This window comes from Watersipora subatra, chromosome 8 (genome assembly GCF_963576615.1).
Source record: "Watersipora subatra chromosome 8, tzWatSuba1.1, whole genome shotgun sequence".
NCBI lineage: Eukaryota > Metazoa > Bryozoa > Gymnolaemata > Cheilostomatida > Watersiporidae > Watersipora > Watersipora subatra.
Genome location: NC_088715.1, coordinates 36,807,612 through 36,825,301, shown reverse-complemented (window position 1 = coordinate 36,825,301; position 17,690 = coordinate 36,807,612). Strand labels below are relative to the sequence as shown.

At 36.3% G+C, this 17,690-nt stretch overlaps 2 protein-coding genes across 5 annotated transcripts in view; one reads left to right on the top strand and one right to left on the bottom strand.

The window, feature by feature from the left end:
• Positions 1 to 9,768, top strand: part of LOC137402882 (peroxisome proliferator-activated receptor delta-like) — a 35,208-nt gene extending 25,440 nt beyond the window's left edge. For both annotated transcript variants that reach the window (XM_068089395.1, XM_068089394.1), the window contains 3 exons: positions 6,138 to 6,269; positions 8,496 to 8,634; positions 9,044 to 9,768. In XM_068089395.1, coding sequence (XP_067945496.1) covers positions 6,138 to 6,269; positions 8,496 to 8,634; positions 9,044 to 9,217 — 445 coding nt within the window. In that variant the 3' untranslated portion in view covers positions 9,218 to 9,768. The remainder of the gene's footprint in view (positions 1 to 6,137; positions 6,270 to 8,495; positions 8,635 to 9,043) is intronic.
• A 138-nt stretch (positions 9,769 to 9,906) lies between these two features.
• LOC137402880 (sorting nexin-25-like) overlaps positions 9,907 to 17,690 on the bottom strand; it is a 44,225-nt gene continuing 36,441 nt past the window's right edge. The window contains exons 15-20 of one of the 3 annotated variants that reach the window (XM_068089391.1): positions 15,953 to 16,060; positions 11,724 to 11,917; positions 11,471 to 11,611; positions 10,917 to 11,098; positions 10,705 to 10,805; positions 9,907 to 10,045 (exon numbers count right to left, since the gene is read on the bottom strand). In XM_068089391.1, coding sequence (XP_067945492.1) covers positions 9,983 to 10,045; positions 10,705 to 10,805; positions 10,917 to 11,098; positions 11,471 to 11,611; positions 11,724 to 11,917; positions 15,953 to 16,060 — 789 coding nt within the window. In that variant the 3' untranslated portion in view covers positions 9,907 to 9,982. The remainder of the gene's footprint in view (positions 10,046 to 10,704; positions 10,806 to 10,916; positions 11,099 to 11,470; positions 11,612 to 11,723; positions 11,918 to 15,952; positions 16,061 to 17,690) is intronic. The other 2 variants (XM_068089392.1, XM_068089393.1) reach the window with 2 other exon arrangements.

Below are 17,690 nucleotides of genomic sequence, written 5' to 3'. Positions count from 1 at the left end.
CTAATTACCAGCGAAAAACGGAGGCTTGACACGGTCATCTAAACTTGGCTATAACTTGCATGCAAACTGGCATACAGCTACAAATGAATATGCATTAGAAAGCTTAGAAATTTCTCAACAGGCAGCCATTTATTCCCTGCAAATCGGCTGTAAACATTTTGGTCAATATTCTGATTTGACGAAGCTGTCAGCTTTTTACCATAAAATATCGATAACAAATACATTTTTTTAGAAGCAAAAACTCAATAAAAATGGTTTATGATGAGCATCTCCACGATGTCGTATGTTTGCAAGACTTAGCAAAAAAATTGGTTGTCTAAGTGCATCAAAAGTAAAGTTAGGCGCTCCTGTGCATTGCGGGTGCAGATCTTAGAAATGCTCATGACGCCATGTCGATAAGCATTGCGAGACATGGCTGACAAAACCTGACATGGCTGTTCAAATTCTGCTGTAACTTTGGTGCAAATTGGCATGAAGCTGCAAATGAATATGCATTTGAAAGCTGAGATATTTTCTAGACTGATTTTTTCCTCCAGACAGCTTACGAAGACTTTACAACCTGAGATCTATATATTGATAGTTACGATTTTTTGCTGTCAGATTTTTATGCATTTCTTGAAACTAGATTTATGTAACAATTTTGCATATAAACTCATTGCACAGATTCATGTGTGCTGCAGCAAAAGTTATTGTGCACAAAAAGAATTGAGTTATGAGCCTGCATTGGCACATTTGGTGAAGCAGCACATGACAGGAGGCAACATTTATTACGAGCTCAAACAGCAAATCATGGACTGCTAGAATGCAGAACAATATGAGAACTGAACTCTTTGATAGTGTGGGTACCATGAAGAGAGCGGTTTGCAACAAATACAACCTGTAAATGCACAACAAATACAACCTGTAAATGTACAACAAATACAATACATAGATAATGACATTTTAGCAAGTGTATGTACAAAAGCAAGTGATACAAAGCAGTGAAGCATTTGCAGACACTAAATAAAATTTGTAATGAATTTATTTAGCATGGTAAGGATCAAAACATGACTCGCACAAAGGTACTCCACATGCTAGACATTTAAATTTAGTTTCGCATCGCTTAAGGGTTTTGTCATCGGTGCGCCTTTTGCAGTGCCTAAAAGTTCTGAATTTTGCTGGTCTACCTTTCCCTGGACTATTTGTCACTATTCGATGAGTAAAAGAAGTTGAAGCGCGGGGAGTACTGTTTTTGCGGCAAGATCCGGTGTATTCAAATATCTGATGAATTAATTTCTGTCGAAACGCTAAGTCAGCTATTTTACAGTTGCTATATAAACTATGGCCGCATTGTATACACAAATATCTAATAAATGAAAAAATAGTTTCTTGTACCATTTCATGGTTTTACGCGCAGCGTTATAATAATGCAAATTTTGATCAAATTTGTCAACTTTCCTCATCTGTTTGTTGTAATCCAAAATAACAGCTGGTTTGCAAACTTTATCCCCTTTATAATTTACTATGCATAGTTGAAAGTTTAGCTGCTAACTCTGGCGAATTATATATATTATCCATAAATAAACAATTACCTAAAATTAGTAAACCACTCATTAATTTCATGACTATGTTGTGAGTGATTCCTTTACCAGTTCCTTCGGCTTGCTCTCACTCATCACCGATGTACACAGACAGCTTGTGCTGTCCAGAGACAGCATCGCAGAGAGCAAATAGCCTTATTCCAAATCTAGATCTTTTAGGTGGAATATACTGCCTGAAGCTGAGTCACCCTTTCCAAGCCAACAAGCTTTCATCTATAGATATAAATTTACCAGGCAGCAAAACAGAAGATAACCGGTCACATATCATGCCAAAAACATTTTCTAGGTCGAACAATTTATTTCCAGCATGGTTTTCTGAATTGTCAGTAAAATGTTAACTGTTTAAAACCATTGAAAACCCGTTTCTTGAAATCATTTTACTAAACACTGGCGTAGACAACAACTAATCGGTAGACCAGTAAGACGACAGAGTAGGCTTCTTGACAATACCCATAAGCAAAATTAAACCAAAACTCGCCAAATATCTTTGTCATCGACAAGCTGCCAGGCATCGCCATGTTTTTGAAGGCCATATCTATTTGTTTCATCAACTATAACATTCATGATGGCCGATGTAATAAAAAGCTTTAAATAACAAAAAATACTCATCTGTCCAGGAATTCGGCTTCTTACACCTGCCAAGCTTTCATAAAAATACAATTCTTTGGGTTTTAAATCGGCTCCTTTTTGAAATCCGTCATGACTCCCTCGTTCAACGCCGGCCGTTTCACTCTCACTTTTACTCTCCGATTCACTCTGTTGATCTTCTTTTTCACTTTCATCGTCTTTCTCACATTCTTCTGCACCAAAATCCTCTTCTTAACTTTCAAACCAGTCGATATCTTCCTGTAAACGAATCATTTTAGCAGCGCTTGAAATATCGCGTCTGTTCATGATGATTAGCTTTCCATAAAGAACGATCAACTTCTCGGAACGTGTTCTTTTGTACATGCGTGTAAGGGACTAATTATAGCCTCAAAATAGTAGTATGATATCTTTTAAAACTTCTCAAATTATTAATTTTTAGTGCCGTTTTTAAAATAAATAGATGAATTTAAAAGAAACTATCGAAGACTCAGATCTGTCGGGCATATGCGGGTTTGGTACGCTGAGACAGCGCTCTCAACCCGACGATTTACGGGATTGGTGTGGAAAAGGTTAAGGGCTGTCTAGCTCAGCTCAGTGGTTAGATGCGTGTTTAGAATCTTGCGGTTGCAATTTTCGTGAGTTCAAATCCAGCACGAAACGAGCTTTTTATTCCAAGATTTTAATAGCTATAGTTGGAATAACTGAATCACAGACGACACACGAACACCGAAATTGATATATTTGATAAGTAATTGATAAGTAACTGTAGTAGTAAAGGTTTGTGTCGACAAGATTTTTGCTTTTTCTTTTAAATTGCACTCGGTGTATGGTTCTTGATTACGGTAATTTTAAAATAAGTTAAGGGGAGGGCACACCTTCAATGTTAATTTACATCAATTCTTTTCATTTTTTTTAACAGTAAGGTCTATTCAGCAAAAGAAAAATATTACAAATATTTATTTTAGTATATCGACGCTCTAATGTCCAAAGTGTTTCAGAAGTAGCGGCTACTGATTTTCTGTGCTTTGTTGAGACACCTGATGATCTCTAATGGCGAACTAGATTGCCAGGGTACTACTCCATTTCACCCTCAGTATACGATTTTTGCACCTGACGAAGTTAAACATGATGATTTTTTCACCTCGCCATTTGAATCTCATTTCACCATATGAATTCAATGAAATTTTTGCCAGAGTTCAAATTTGGCAGTCGGTGTGCTTATTACATACGTCAAAATAACAAAAACACTGCCATGCTGTTCGCCGAAAATGTTTTCACAACGCTTAGAAGAGACACGATGTCCGGATTTCTCTCAGTTTAGCCATTTTTGTGTGTAAAACTAATATTTTCATTTTAAATTCGATAGGAATGTTGGAGTTGCGATCCCTTAGAAAAAAGTTTCATTGGTCAGACAACTTCTCTTAATCTGCTAACGCTCTATTACGAGAACAGCATCATTTGGGCTTTTTTGCCGAGTTAGGTTAAAAAAGATTTTAATAAGACCAGCTAAAATTATATTAAAACCGAAGCCGGAAACTAATAGGTGATAAAATTTTAGTGATAAAAAGTTGAAATTCAGTAAAATAGATAAAAATACATGTATACTCAAATGCTTGTATGTTTGCATTATATAATTATTATGGTTTCTATACCCCTGCATACGATTTTTTTCGCCTTACGGTGCCAACCCTGGAACGGATCACAATCGTATCCTGAGGGTAGACTTTATATATAATAGAGAGCCCTATACGTCGTTTTCCCTCAAGTGTAGCAAGAGGGAACAAGTGGAATTTTTAACAGTGACTGCTGCTGAATATGCTACACAGCTAGCCAATCACCTACCAGATTTATCAACTAGCCAATCAACTACCAGATTTTAGCTGAATTCTTTTTCAATCATTATATGTCGGCTAACACATTGGCCAATAACACAAACGATACGAGATATAAGTTTTATTCTTGTCATCATTCTTATTGGTTACTAGATTACAAGCTCGAAGCAATAAGTTTGTGTAACTTGGAGGTCAAAGTTGGCAGTGTCCATTGAATCTGGCAACACAGTAACTCCTTATAAAATGGTAGTTGCTAGTAGCAACTACCATTTTAACAAGTTTTCAGACTTGCTCCTAAATACAAATATTTCTTTAAACTGTCAAGTTTGGCCTCCTATAAGCGATGTTCAATACTTGTCTTATCATTTTTAATTAATAAATTTTTCCACGACCAAACAAGCGGAGCGACCGTTTGAGAGTTTTTATGATAAATGCATGTGCACACAACTTACGAAAATTATTTATCAACAACATCGCAAACCCTTGTTCCAAAATCTCATCAACAAATTTAACCATCGTTTTGTAGAGTCGTTAAAGTATAATAACGATACAAAACACATATAAGCCTATTTAAATATGTTACCAAGTCTTTGTAAATTGTCGACAGTATTTTAAAACTGACCTATCTGATCGGATTATACACAAATACACAGATTAATTTGGCCAAAAATCGCCAAAGAACGCTTGAAAAGCTTGGTTTAATAAAAGTTAAGACCGGCCTATGATACGCCAATAAAGCCGTGCGACACATAGTAAAACTATTTAGCAGTGCGCATTTCACTAGAAAACCGTGCTCATTTCACCAGTCTATGGCATTGTTTACTTGTAATCGAATTTATTCGAAGGTTTCTGTAATAAATGTAGACCGTTTGAGGCGTAGACTGATTTACAGGTATGAACTTGTGGTACACAGTTTATCAGCCTATGTTTTTTTGTCCAATCACCGAAGGTTTCATTAAATTATTTGAAACGTTAGCCGAAATTCTTTACAACTTATGTACAAGCTAGGGCCGAACTACAATGACCCTTTATGACGAGAAAGATTCTGCCAATTCCTGCTGACAACTACTTTTTCAACAACCAGCACTGCCATTTCTTTTTTCTGTTATCACTTATTCCATTATCAGGTCGTGGGCTGTATGACAGGGGCATTTCTAGTTAAAAATATTCTAATACACCATGATAAAGATTAAAGAGTTAAATGGAGCTTATATTTTATGAGGGCTTAAACACAGGAGAACATGTAACAACTACTCAATAAATATATATTACCTGCATATATTTATATATGTATATTTATATATATATATAGCAATAGTTATCACTTGCATCACAGAACTCACATAGTATCCTACTTGTAATACTGCTCTGAGCAACAACTCATTTGTTCATAAACAGTCTTATTTTTAACTCACAAGTTTCTTGCCATTCATAGCAGGGATAGCAGTAACAGAGATCAAATGAAACCATATATCAAAGATGTTGGCGCCTTTGCTATTCTTTTCATACTGTGACAAAAAAGTTGCCTGAAATTTAACCAAAGCAAACTAAAATTTTACTGATCACTGTAGATACTTATATTACGTAAATTCCACATAACGTACAGAATTTAGGTAGCTTTTGTTTTGTAGCTTTTGTAAAACATTCCATATATAATGTAGTGTCAAGTCGGCCAATTCTCAAATTCGATTTTAATAGCAAGCATCTTGTAGCTAGCCTTAAAAATTTTCTCTTATCTTTACTTCAGTTTGTCACTGCCTGGCACTACTTGTCACTGCCTGGCACTACTTGTCACTGTCTGGCACTACTTGTCACTGCCTGGCACTACTTGTCACTACCTGGCACTACTTGTCACTGCCTGGCACTACTTGTCACTGCCTGGCACTACTTGTCACTGCCTGGCACTACTTGTCACTGCCTGGCACTACTTGTCACTGCCTGGCACTACCTGTCACTGCCCGGCACTACTTGTCACTGCCCGGCACTACGTGCCACTGTCCGGCACTACTTGTCACTGCCCGGCACTACTTGTCACTGCCCGGCACTACTTGTCACTGCCCGGCACTACTTGTCACTTATGCCATCGCTACATGTTCAGGTTTGTCTTTTGTTAGTATTTGCTTATTTTTCCTGCAAGTCACCCAGCATGCAGACCTGACAAGAGTCTTATTGGACTGTGCAGCATGGATACAGGTGAAATATTTCTCACTCCGCTTCTGATGTTCCCACAAAAAGGCTTTGCGGAACATTTCAACGCTCAACACAACACGTAAGACATTTTTTATTATGCTTTGATAATTTAAAACCTGTGACCTGTTGAAAAACAGTCTATGTTTTAGTTTAGGGATGAGCAAACGTTTTGCCTTGCGGGTCACTAGAGGTTATAAAATTTGAAACAGGGCCCAGGCCAGCCCACTGCTGGGCCAAATACTGCAGTTGCTTGTAGTGGGAAAACTCCATTCTACAGCAAATAAATACAAGCGCATGCAAATAAAAGTTCAACACGTTTCACTAACATTGAAGATTGCGTTTTTCAAATGTGCAAAAGGAATAATAGGCTAAATGGATTAGAATAGAACAACAATAGATCAACCCTGAAGATCACATCTGTTTTTAATACAATTCAATTGAAGGCACCAGGTATTAAAAATATCAAAATCTATTGATACGTTGATGAATTTTACTTTCAACATTCAAAACATTACAGGACAACGAAAGAGGCAACTAACCTCAATCCCTCCTGTCCTGTTGCAGTGCGTAATTAAAAGATCTGCCCTTTCAAACTTACCTTTTTTTTAATACAGTAGGAAAACTCAAACTTTCAGTGAGAACAGTGTTGTTGGTCTCCCTTTTTTGCCAGTGCATCAAAGTTGGGAGTTAGTTTTGTTGTAAAAATTCTCAGGATATATCAGAGATGTTGGTCAGTTAACTTGGATCTGTGACTTGTTTTATTGATGTTCATGATGTTGAAAGTCTGCTCACAAATGTAGATTGAGAGCCAAACAACACCAGCATCTTCTGTGCCATAGCCCGCAGGTTTGGAAACATGGCGTCATTCAGTTACAGTCATTAAAGTCTGCCGTCAGTCGTTACAGCCGTTAATGTCATCCAGTTTAGAGGAGTTGAACTTCTCCTTTGAAGTGGAATCGCACTGGAAGTAGATCAGTTCCAATTGCAGCTGCGGTGGCGCTAGTTCAGGTGGCGCTAGTTCAGGTGCCGCTAGTTCAGGTGCCACTAGTTCCTGTGCCGCTAGTTCAGGTGGCGCCAGTTCAGGTGGAGCTAGTTCAGGTGCCGCTAATTCAGGTGCCGCTAGTTCAGGTGGCGCTAGTTCAGGTGGCGCTAGTTCAGGTGGCGCCAGTTCGTGTGCCGCTAGTTCAGGTGGCGCTAGTTCAGGTGCCGCGAGTTCAGGCGGTGCCAGTTCAGGTGCCGCGAGTTCAGATGCCGCTAGTTCAGGTGCCACTAATTCAGGTGCCGCTAGTTCAGGTGCCGCTAGTTCAGGTGCCGCTAATTCAGGTGGCGCTAGTTCAGGTGCAGCTAGTTCAGGTGGAACTAGTTCAGGTGCCGCTAGTTCAGGTGGAGCTAGTTCAGGTGGCGCTAGTTCAGGTGGCGCTAGTTCAGGTGGCGCCAGTTCGTGTGCCGCTAGTTCGGGTGCCGCTAGTTCGGGTGGCGCTAATTCGGGTGGCGCTAGTTCGGGCGCCGCTAGTTCGGGCGCCGCTAGTTCAGGCGCCGCTAGTTCAGGCGCCGCTAATTCAGGCGCCGCTAGTTCAGGTGCCGCTAATTCAGGTGCCGCTAGTTCAGGTGCCGCTAATTCAGGTGCCGCTAGTTAAGGTGCCACTAGTTCAGGTGCCGCCAGTTCAGGTGCCGCCAGTTCAGGTGCCGCCAGTTCAGGTGGCGCTAATTCAGGTGGCGCTAATTCAGGTGGCGCTAATTCAGGTGCCACTAGTTCAGGTGCCGCTAGTTCAGGTGCCACCAGTTCAGGTGGCGCTAATTCAGGTGGCGCTAATTCAGGTGGCGCTAATTCAGGTGCCGCTAGTTCAGGTGGTGCTAGTTCAGGTGCCGCTAGTTAAGGTTGTGCTAGTTCAGGTGGAACTAGTTAAGGTGCCGCTAGTTCAGGTTGCGCTAGTTCAGGTGGAGCTAGTTCAGGTGCCGCTAGTTCAGGTGCCGCTAGTTCAGGTGCCGCTAGTTCAGGTGGAGCTAGTTCAGGTTTCAGTATGCTCTTGTTTCATTGTGTTTACCCTATGTTCTGGTTCCAATGTGTTTACCCTATGTTCAGAAAAGAACGCAAATGGCAAGAAACAGCAAAAATGGCAAAACGCAGAAAATGGCAAGACAGTAATATTTGTCTCAAGATTTGTTTGCTCTTGGACTTTCCAGAGAAGAACACTTGATTGAATCGAGTATTTCGTTTGCTTCCATTATAGAGGCCAGCCTCATGTGCATGGTTATTATTTATCTGTTATTTATTAGTTAATCTAAAGGTTTGTTATGTATGCAGATGCATGGCAAGACTAAAGAAAAATGAATACACATTGGAGGACATCAACGTCATTATCGCATTCATCGTTCTCTCGCCAGATCGAGAAGGTCTTGCAGAACCTGGTAAAGTTGAAAATCTTCAGAACAACATACTCCAGGTGAGATGAGTTATGTAATTTTATGTAATGTGGTTATTGCCTTTTAGTCTAGCATGCCCCTTCTCAACTACAATGAGTCATCTCAAGATACTATGTTACTAGCGCTACAAGTAGAGTTATCTCAAGATACTATGTTACCAAATAAAAGGGAAAGATGAATAAAGTAATAATGAATGGACCAGAAACTACAATATAGATTTTGATGCGATTGCTTAGTTTTGAGGAAGGTTTCTCACCTTTCTTTGTCAAACAAATATTACAAGGTTTAATGGTTCCTGTTGCTGAATGCTAAATAGTGGTGCATCATATGCTAAATTATTATAAGTGTAATGAAATAACTTGTATTTTGAACATGACATATTGTATGTGCTAAAATGATTGGTTTAAAACTCTGACTAATGCATTTTAGATACTAGAGTACACATTAAAAAAGAATCACCCGTCGTCTCCTAGAAAACTCGCTGAGACACTTCTTGTGCTCCCAGAATTGAGACAAATTAGTGAAGAGATGAGACAACTCCTTTATGATGGCAAAAAAGAAACCAATCCTGAACTAAGCCCGCTTATAAATGAAGTTTTGTAAAAGTTTGGCTCTGAGTGTGTGGGTATGGATATACTGTTCCCATAAACACTGGTTTTACAGCTAAACTAAGCAAATCTCTCAGGTCAGGTCAGGTCGAAGGTGTCAACATGCAGGCCTGATAATCTACGCAGATTAATTGAACCTGTACTTATTCATTCACCTTGATCACCTAGCGATTTAGATATCCTGAAATATATTCATTCTGTGAGGGAATATTATCCATTAAATGGAAACATTTTAGTGTTATGAACCCAATCCATCCAAATTATGTAATACAAGACCATGTAATATAGTGTTATCAACCTGATAAGGCTGACGGACAACAGAAATAGAACCTGATTGCAATGAGGTGAATTTTCTTTATGGCCTAATAGACAAAAAAACCTATACGCAATAATCATCATTTTCTGTAACTGCCATACTTCGTACCCCAGGCTATATTTTTCCACTCTTTAATTGTTTATGTACATTGATAATACTGTAGCATAAAAGTATGTAATTTTATGAGTCTATAATTATATATTTTTTAATAAAGATTGTTGCACCATAAACTGCCAAATGTATAGCGAAATGATTTATGAATGTCATGTGACCCAATCAGCCGTTATCGACTGCAGAAAGTGAAATACAGCAATCCTCAACAAAACATGTAAAACAATGGCAGAGTAGAAAAGCTATTACCAAATAATATTCACTGCTCGTAATGTTTTCTGGATACCGTGACTTCTTCTTTGGTTGAACTTGTTATCTATTCAGTTCATTCGATTATTCACCCGATGATGCCAGAATTTCGGGCAAGAGCCTGTCAGTGTACTTGGACAGCAGCACCTATACGACAGTCACCAAGACAAACTGTCAAGATAAACAGTCACCAAAAATTTCTAGTAGTTACTGTTAGCATAATGCTGAATTTCTGGCTGCCGTGCACGCTTGCTTTCTCCTCAAAATCGGCAGCGATGTACATTGAAATGTTTACTTCTGGTTTACTACTGATGTAACATGGCTTATGGTATGAATGATTAATTCATGCATGAAATGATTTAGTATTGTTGTGATATGTCTAATGATAGGACCCTATGAATCGTTTTAGTATTGTTGTGATATGTCTAATGATAGGGCCCTATGTATTCATTTAGTATTGTTGTGATATGTCTAATGATAGGACCCTATGAATTGATTTAGTATTGTTGTGATATGTCTAATGATAGAACCCTATCAGGTGCAAAGGTAAGGTAAGTCCAAACTCCCACAAGTACATTTACCATAGGTTCGGTATGACTAAATTTAAATCCTACAAATATGTTGATGTTAGCGTAAGTAGTATACTTTACATGATTTCTACAGATTTACAATTTTTCTAATAAATTTTTATGAACGAGCAGACCTTCACAGCGAGTCACATTCTTGTACTCATGAGGACACTGCAAACATCCCCACTCTTCTTACATGGTAAAGACATGTAATGTGATTACATGTAAATAACTTACATATAAAAAGTGCTTATTGAGGCTCTCATATTGAAATACCTCAAAGAGTTTTATAAATCCTTTTTGGGCTGTTTTCTCTCCAAAGATCTTGATGACGAGCTCTGCAAAGATAGACCAGTCATTTCATCTCTAGACATACTTAAGACAGCAGACCAGACAATTTATCTATGATTATAGTCAGAAAATAAATCATTAGCCTTGGCTGAAATTACCAGGAATGTTTCTCGTTAATGCAGCTCTAGCCATAGCTTTAGTTTCCCTCATTTCCTCAGCAGTTTGCGCAGGGGCAGGCGCTACTAGCTCCTTATCTATCCATAGCAAATCTTTTAAGCACTTCAGGTAATAGACGAGCATTGGCTCTGATACCATCCAGTCAACAGTTTCCCTAATCTGTCTGAAAAAAAGCAGTTGGTCTCTATCAGGGTCGCTTCAACTTTTCAGAAAAAAAGTTCAATATTGCTTTAATATCGAAAGGCTTTCGTCGAGTCATCCATGGATAATCTATCATCACAAGTCATTAAAAGATGTGAGAAGGTAACTATCGGACAACAAGACAAGTGCTGAAACAATAAATACATCATTAAACTCAGCCCTGCATATTTGAGAAGTACATGATAATACTTCCATAGAGTGATGAAAGGCTCCAACCTGTTGACACCTGATGATCCACCTACACTCACTTGTTGACATGCGATGATACACCTACACTCACCTGCTGATGCACCTACACTCACCTGTTGACACCTGCTGATACGCCTACACTCACCTGTTGATACTTTTCCCATATGTGACTTGAACCAACTGCACGACTGTCTTTCTTAAAAACTTTGAACTCAGTTCAAATATCTCAGCTGCTAGCGTGTAAAGAGGGCGAGCTATGTAATCCTTACTTCTCGGTTCTTTAGGACTAGAGCAAAAAATGAGACAATGTCAGGTTGGTAGTGACAGGTACAGTGAGCTCTAATTTGTATGTTATCACTAAGTTATACACAATCAATAAAGATGCAACTGCAGCATACCCATCATCGGAGAGGTTGTAGAAAAGTAACTCAGCAGGCTCTTGCATGCTGCTGTCAGTAGCCTTGCGTTTAAACAGCTTCTGAACCCTAAACAGAGCCGGCTTGTGAACATGATCAGTGTTGAGGTGTGGGTGAGAGCTAACAAAGTTAAACAGCTCAGCAGATTGAGAGAGGGTCTTATCAGCTAAAATTGACTGCAAATAGTAAAAATGATGTTAGCAAGTCATAGGTATACATACATGAGTGTTATAAGTATAGCAGAGATGTGATAGTCAGTCTTACTAGAATAAATAATAGTCAGTCTTACTAGAATATATGATAGTCAGTCTTACTATAATATATAATAGACAGTCTTACTAGAGTATATAATAGTCAGTCTTACTATAATATATAATAGTCAGTCTACTAGAATAGATAATAGTCAGTCTTACTAGAACATATAATAGTCAGTCTTACTATAATATATAAAAGTCAGTCTTACTATAATATATAATAGTCAGTCTTACTAGAGTATATAATAGTCAGTCTTACTAGAATAGATGATAGTCAGTCTTACTATAATATATAATAGTCAGTCTACTAGAACCGATAATAGTCAGTCTTACTAGAACATATAATAGTCAGTCCTACTAGAATATATAATAGTCAGTCTTACTAGAATATATAATAGATAGTCATGCTAGAATATATAATAGCCAGACTCACTAGAATAGATAATAGTCAGTCTTATTAGAATATACAATAGTCATTCTTACTAGAATACATAAAAGTTAGTCTTACTATAACAAATAATAGTCAGTCTTACTATAATATATAATAGTCAGTCTTACCAGAGTATATAATAGTCAGTCTTACTAGAATAGATGATAGTCAGTCTTACTATAATATATAATAGTCAGTCTACTAGAACCGATAATAGTCAGTCTTACTAGAACATATAATAGTCAGTCCTACTAGAATATATAATAGTCAGTCTTACTAGAATATATAATAGATAGTCATGCTAGACTATATAATAGCCAGACTCACTAGAATAGATAATAGTCAGTCTTACTAGAATATATAATAGTCAGTCTTACTAGAATATATGATAGTCAGTCTTAATATAATATACAATAGTCCATCTTACTATAATATATAATACCCTAGGACACTTTTATTTCGCTAGTATTTAGTTTCGTGAGTAGCACACAGAGTAAAATTTCGCTGCAACTTAATTTCGCGACTCTGATGAGTGCGAAATTATAGTGATGTGAAAATAAATGCAGTGGAAAAAACAGATTACATTTCTCAGGTCCAGTTCGCTAATAAGAAAAAAAATTCAATTTGGGACTAGTTCGTATTTGTAAACCGCAGGTTGAAATGTGTGGGTGAGATCGATAATTCAATTTGATAACTTGCTGCCATTTGTTTCTTGGACTACCATTGGCGTATAGGTCCCTCCTGCCGTGACTTTCACACTCGAGTCCCAAGAAGAAGAAAATAGATAGGTAACAACCAACTTCACAACCAAAACTGTATAACCCTTACGCTGCCATAAACGCATTTATGCGTTTTCTAGGGGCCACTGACATAAACGCATTTTCTGACTTTCTCAGCAATTGTCTGGTAACCTGATTTTATTATTTGTTGACCACATAACCCACGGTATTTAAGTGTTTTATGAAATTGACTGTGTTTTCCGAAGATTTCTCTATAAAATCAGCCTAAAACAACGAAGCAATTTTAAACGTTTGTTTGGGAATTTCTAATCTAAAAATGAGCATTTTTGTGTGAGTTCATTAACTACCGCGCACAGGTCATAAAACAGGTAACTAGTTGATGATGACAGTATAGCCAATGAATATTTAGATTTTCGTGATTATACAGATAATTAAAGTAGCAGCACTGTCTTTAATGTGTCTGTTCACAACAAAAACTATATAATGTGGTTGGACCTGATGAGGGTTAATATTTTTTTGGTTGGTAATGAAATTCTTCACTACAATAATTATTCTTAAATTTTATGACTTCACCTACCAGACTTTCGTCCTCATAAGTTACAAATTTGGTGACTAAACTGATATCATCTTAAGTTGCTTTGCCATGCTGCGCAGTCGGTGTATTAGCTATAATGAGTTCACCAAAAATTTCCCATTGAGCCCAACCACAGACGAAAATTGCTTGCATTTAAAATATGAAGATTTTATTGTGGGTATCAATGAACAAAGCTATTAAATTTCGCGTTTTCGCTTGTTCGTTATGATAGTTTAGTTTCGCTCATGAAATTTTCGCGAGAGGATGACACCGCGAAAATGCGAAAGTTAGATGAGGCGAATACATAAATGTCCTAGGGTAGTCAGTCTTACTATAATATATGATAGTCAGTCTTACTAGAGTATATAATAGACAGTCTTACTATAATATATAATAGCTAGTCTTACTAAAATATATGATAGTCAGTCTAACTAGAACAGATGATAATTAGTCTTACTATAATATATGATATACAGTCTCACTAGAATATATAATAGCCAGTCTTACTATAATATATAATAGTCAGTATTACTAGAATATTTAATAGCTAGTCTTACTAAAATATATGATAGTCAGTCTAACTAGAACAGATGATGGTTAGTCTTACTATAATATATGATATACAGTCTCACTAGAATATATAATAGTCAATCTTACTAAAACATATAATAGTCAGTCTTACTATAATATATAATAGTCAGTCTTACTAGAATATATAATAGTCAGTCTTACGAGAATATGTAATAGTAAGTCTCACTAGACTAGATGATAGTCAGCCTTACTAGAATATTTAATAGCTAGTCTTACTAAAATATATGATAGTCAGTCTAACTAGAACAGATGATAGTTAGTCTTACTATAATATATGATATACAGTCTCACTAGAATATATAATAGCCAGTCTTACTATAATATATAATAGTCAGTATTACTAGAATATTTAATAGCTAGTCTTACTAAAATATATGATAGTCAGTCTAACTAGAACAGATGATGGTTAGTCTTACTATAATATATGATATACAGTCTCACTAGAATATATAATAGTCAATCTTACTAAAATATATAATAGTCAGTCTTGCTAGAATATATGATAATCAGACTCACTATAATATATAATAGTCAGTCTTACTAAAATACATGATAGTCAGTCTTACTAGAATATTTAATAGCTAGTCTTACTAAAATATATGATAGTCAGTCTAACTAGAACAGATGATAGTTAGTCTTACTATAATATATGATATACAGTCTCACTAGAATATATAATAGTCAGTCTTACTATAATATATAATAGTCAGTCTTACTAGAATATATAATAGTCAGTCGTACGAGAATATATAATAGTAAGTCTCACTAGACTAGATGATAGTCAGTCTTACTAGAATATTTAATAGCTAGTCTTACTAAAATATATGATAGTCAGTCTAACTAGAACAGATGATAGATAGTTTTACTATAATATATGATATACAGTCTTACTAGAATATATAATAGTTAGTCTTACCAGAATATATGATAGTCAGTCGTACTAGAACACTTAATAGCTAGTCTTACTAAAATATATGATAGTCAGTCAAACTAGAACAGATGATAGTTAGTCTTACTATAATATATGATATACAGTCTCACTAGAATATATAATAGTCAGTCCTACTATGATATACAATAGTCAGTCTTACTATAATATATAATTGTCAGTCTTACGAGAATATATAATAGTAAGTCTCACTAAAATAGATGATAGTCAGTCTTACTATAATATATAATAGTCAGTGTTACTAGACTAGATGATAGTCAGTCTTACTATAATATATAATAGTCAGTGTTAGTAGAATAGATAATAGTCAGTCTAACTAGAATATATAATAGCCAGTCTCACTAGAATAGATGATAGTCAGTTTTACGAGAATATATAATAGTCAGTCTTACTAGAATATATAATAGTTTGACTTACTAGAATATATAATAGTTAGTCTTACTAGAATACATAACAGTTAGTCTTACTATAACATATAATAGTCAGTCTTACTAGAATATATAATAGTCAGTCTTACTAGAGTATATAATAGTTAGACTTACTAGAATATATAATAGCCAGTCTTAGTATAATTTATAACACCGGATGAGCAAGTGCTAGACTAACCAGACAAGGACAGAGGCCAACAGGTAGATTTATGTTTAATTAAACAAAATCAGACAGTTTTAATTACCTGCAGAAAATGTGTAATCTGTTGCATAGACTTCTGTATGTATTCATCACTTGGCTTGCCGAGCCTCACTTTAGACGGCAAAGCAAGCTGTAACACATTCGCATCAATCTAGAAAAACAGAAAGCACCTTAAAGTAGACTGAGAACTGCTGATATAAAATAAAACACGCCATCAAGACTGTCACAGATCACATTTGATACCCGCTGCTATTCAATAATCATTAAACACTACACAAAGCTCACTACACAAAGTTCATTACACAAAGTTCATTACACAAAGTTCATTACACAAAATTCATTTCACAAAATTCATTTCACAAAGTTGACAAATTATAACATCCATAACAATATGGCCATCATCCAAAATTGTACCGATATAGAAAAACAAAACTTGAAGCAATACTTTAGCATCAATATCATAATATCATAAGGCAATAAGTTTGTAAACTGTCTGTGCCCTAACTACAATTATTACTTCAGAGTTCATCATATATTGAATTGAAAGATAAATTTTGTGAGATTGGCATGAGCTGGCTGACAAGTATCGCAACTCTCATGGAAGATCTTGTAGAAGGTCAAATAATAAGTAAAACGTAAAGCTTTTACGAACTATAGAGACCAACTCATTCCTTTTTACGAACCATAGAGACCAACTCATTCTCTTTTACGAACCATAGAGACCGACTCATTCTCTTTTACGAACCATAGAGACCGACTCATTCTCTTTTACGAACCATAGAGACAGACTCATTTTCTTTTACGAACCATAGAGGCCAACTTATTCTCTTTTACGAACCATAGAGACCGACTCATTCTCTTTTACGAACCATAGAGACCGACTCATTCTCTTTTACGAACCATAGAGACAGACTCATTTTCTTTTACGAACCATAGAGGCCAACTTATTCTCTTTTACGAACCATAAAGACCAACTCATTCTCTTTTACAAAACATAGAGACCAACTAATTTTCTTTTATTATGATCTTAGCAATGCTTTCAACATTTTACTTCAGGTATTTAGTAAAACCAGAATCAGAGGTTAACCAAAGATTATGATGGAGTCTCTATTGTTTTCAACCGCTACTAAATTAAGCTAAACAGGGAAATTATACTAAAACAACAACTCTAGAAAAAAGAGCAGCTGGAACTCAGAGAAGTGAGTTGGTTGATCTGATGGCCATGCATTGGTAAAAATGACCAATTAGTGTATTAATAAAGCTTACGGCTCCCTATCCAACAGTTTAATTAGTACCCATTAACAAGTACTCTACAGTCAAGCCTCTACTCACTGTACAGTCAGACCTCTACCTATTCTATAGTCAAACCTGTAATTACTGCAGAGTCAAATCTCTATTGGCTTTACAGTCAATCCTCTATTTGCTCTACAGTAAAACCTCTACTTACCGTACAGTCAAACCTCTACCTCCTTTACAGTCAAATCTCTGCTTACTCTAAAGTCAAACACTTACTTATGATAACCTTAGGATTCTACACTTTGTTTGAAATTAAAACAATGTTTTGAATCTACACCCAAAGTAATCTCTAGCATAGAATGTCAATGTTCATCACTTCTTGAAGTAAAATATTTTCGCAGGCGAAAAAATTGGTAAAAACTATAAAGAAGTTCAAAATCTAAAAGGCAAAGCTAAACACACGTAGTGAAACTAAGGAAACATATTGAATTCAGAGTAATTTACACAACGTTTCTCTATCACCAGCTTTACCTGTGCATCACAAG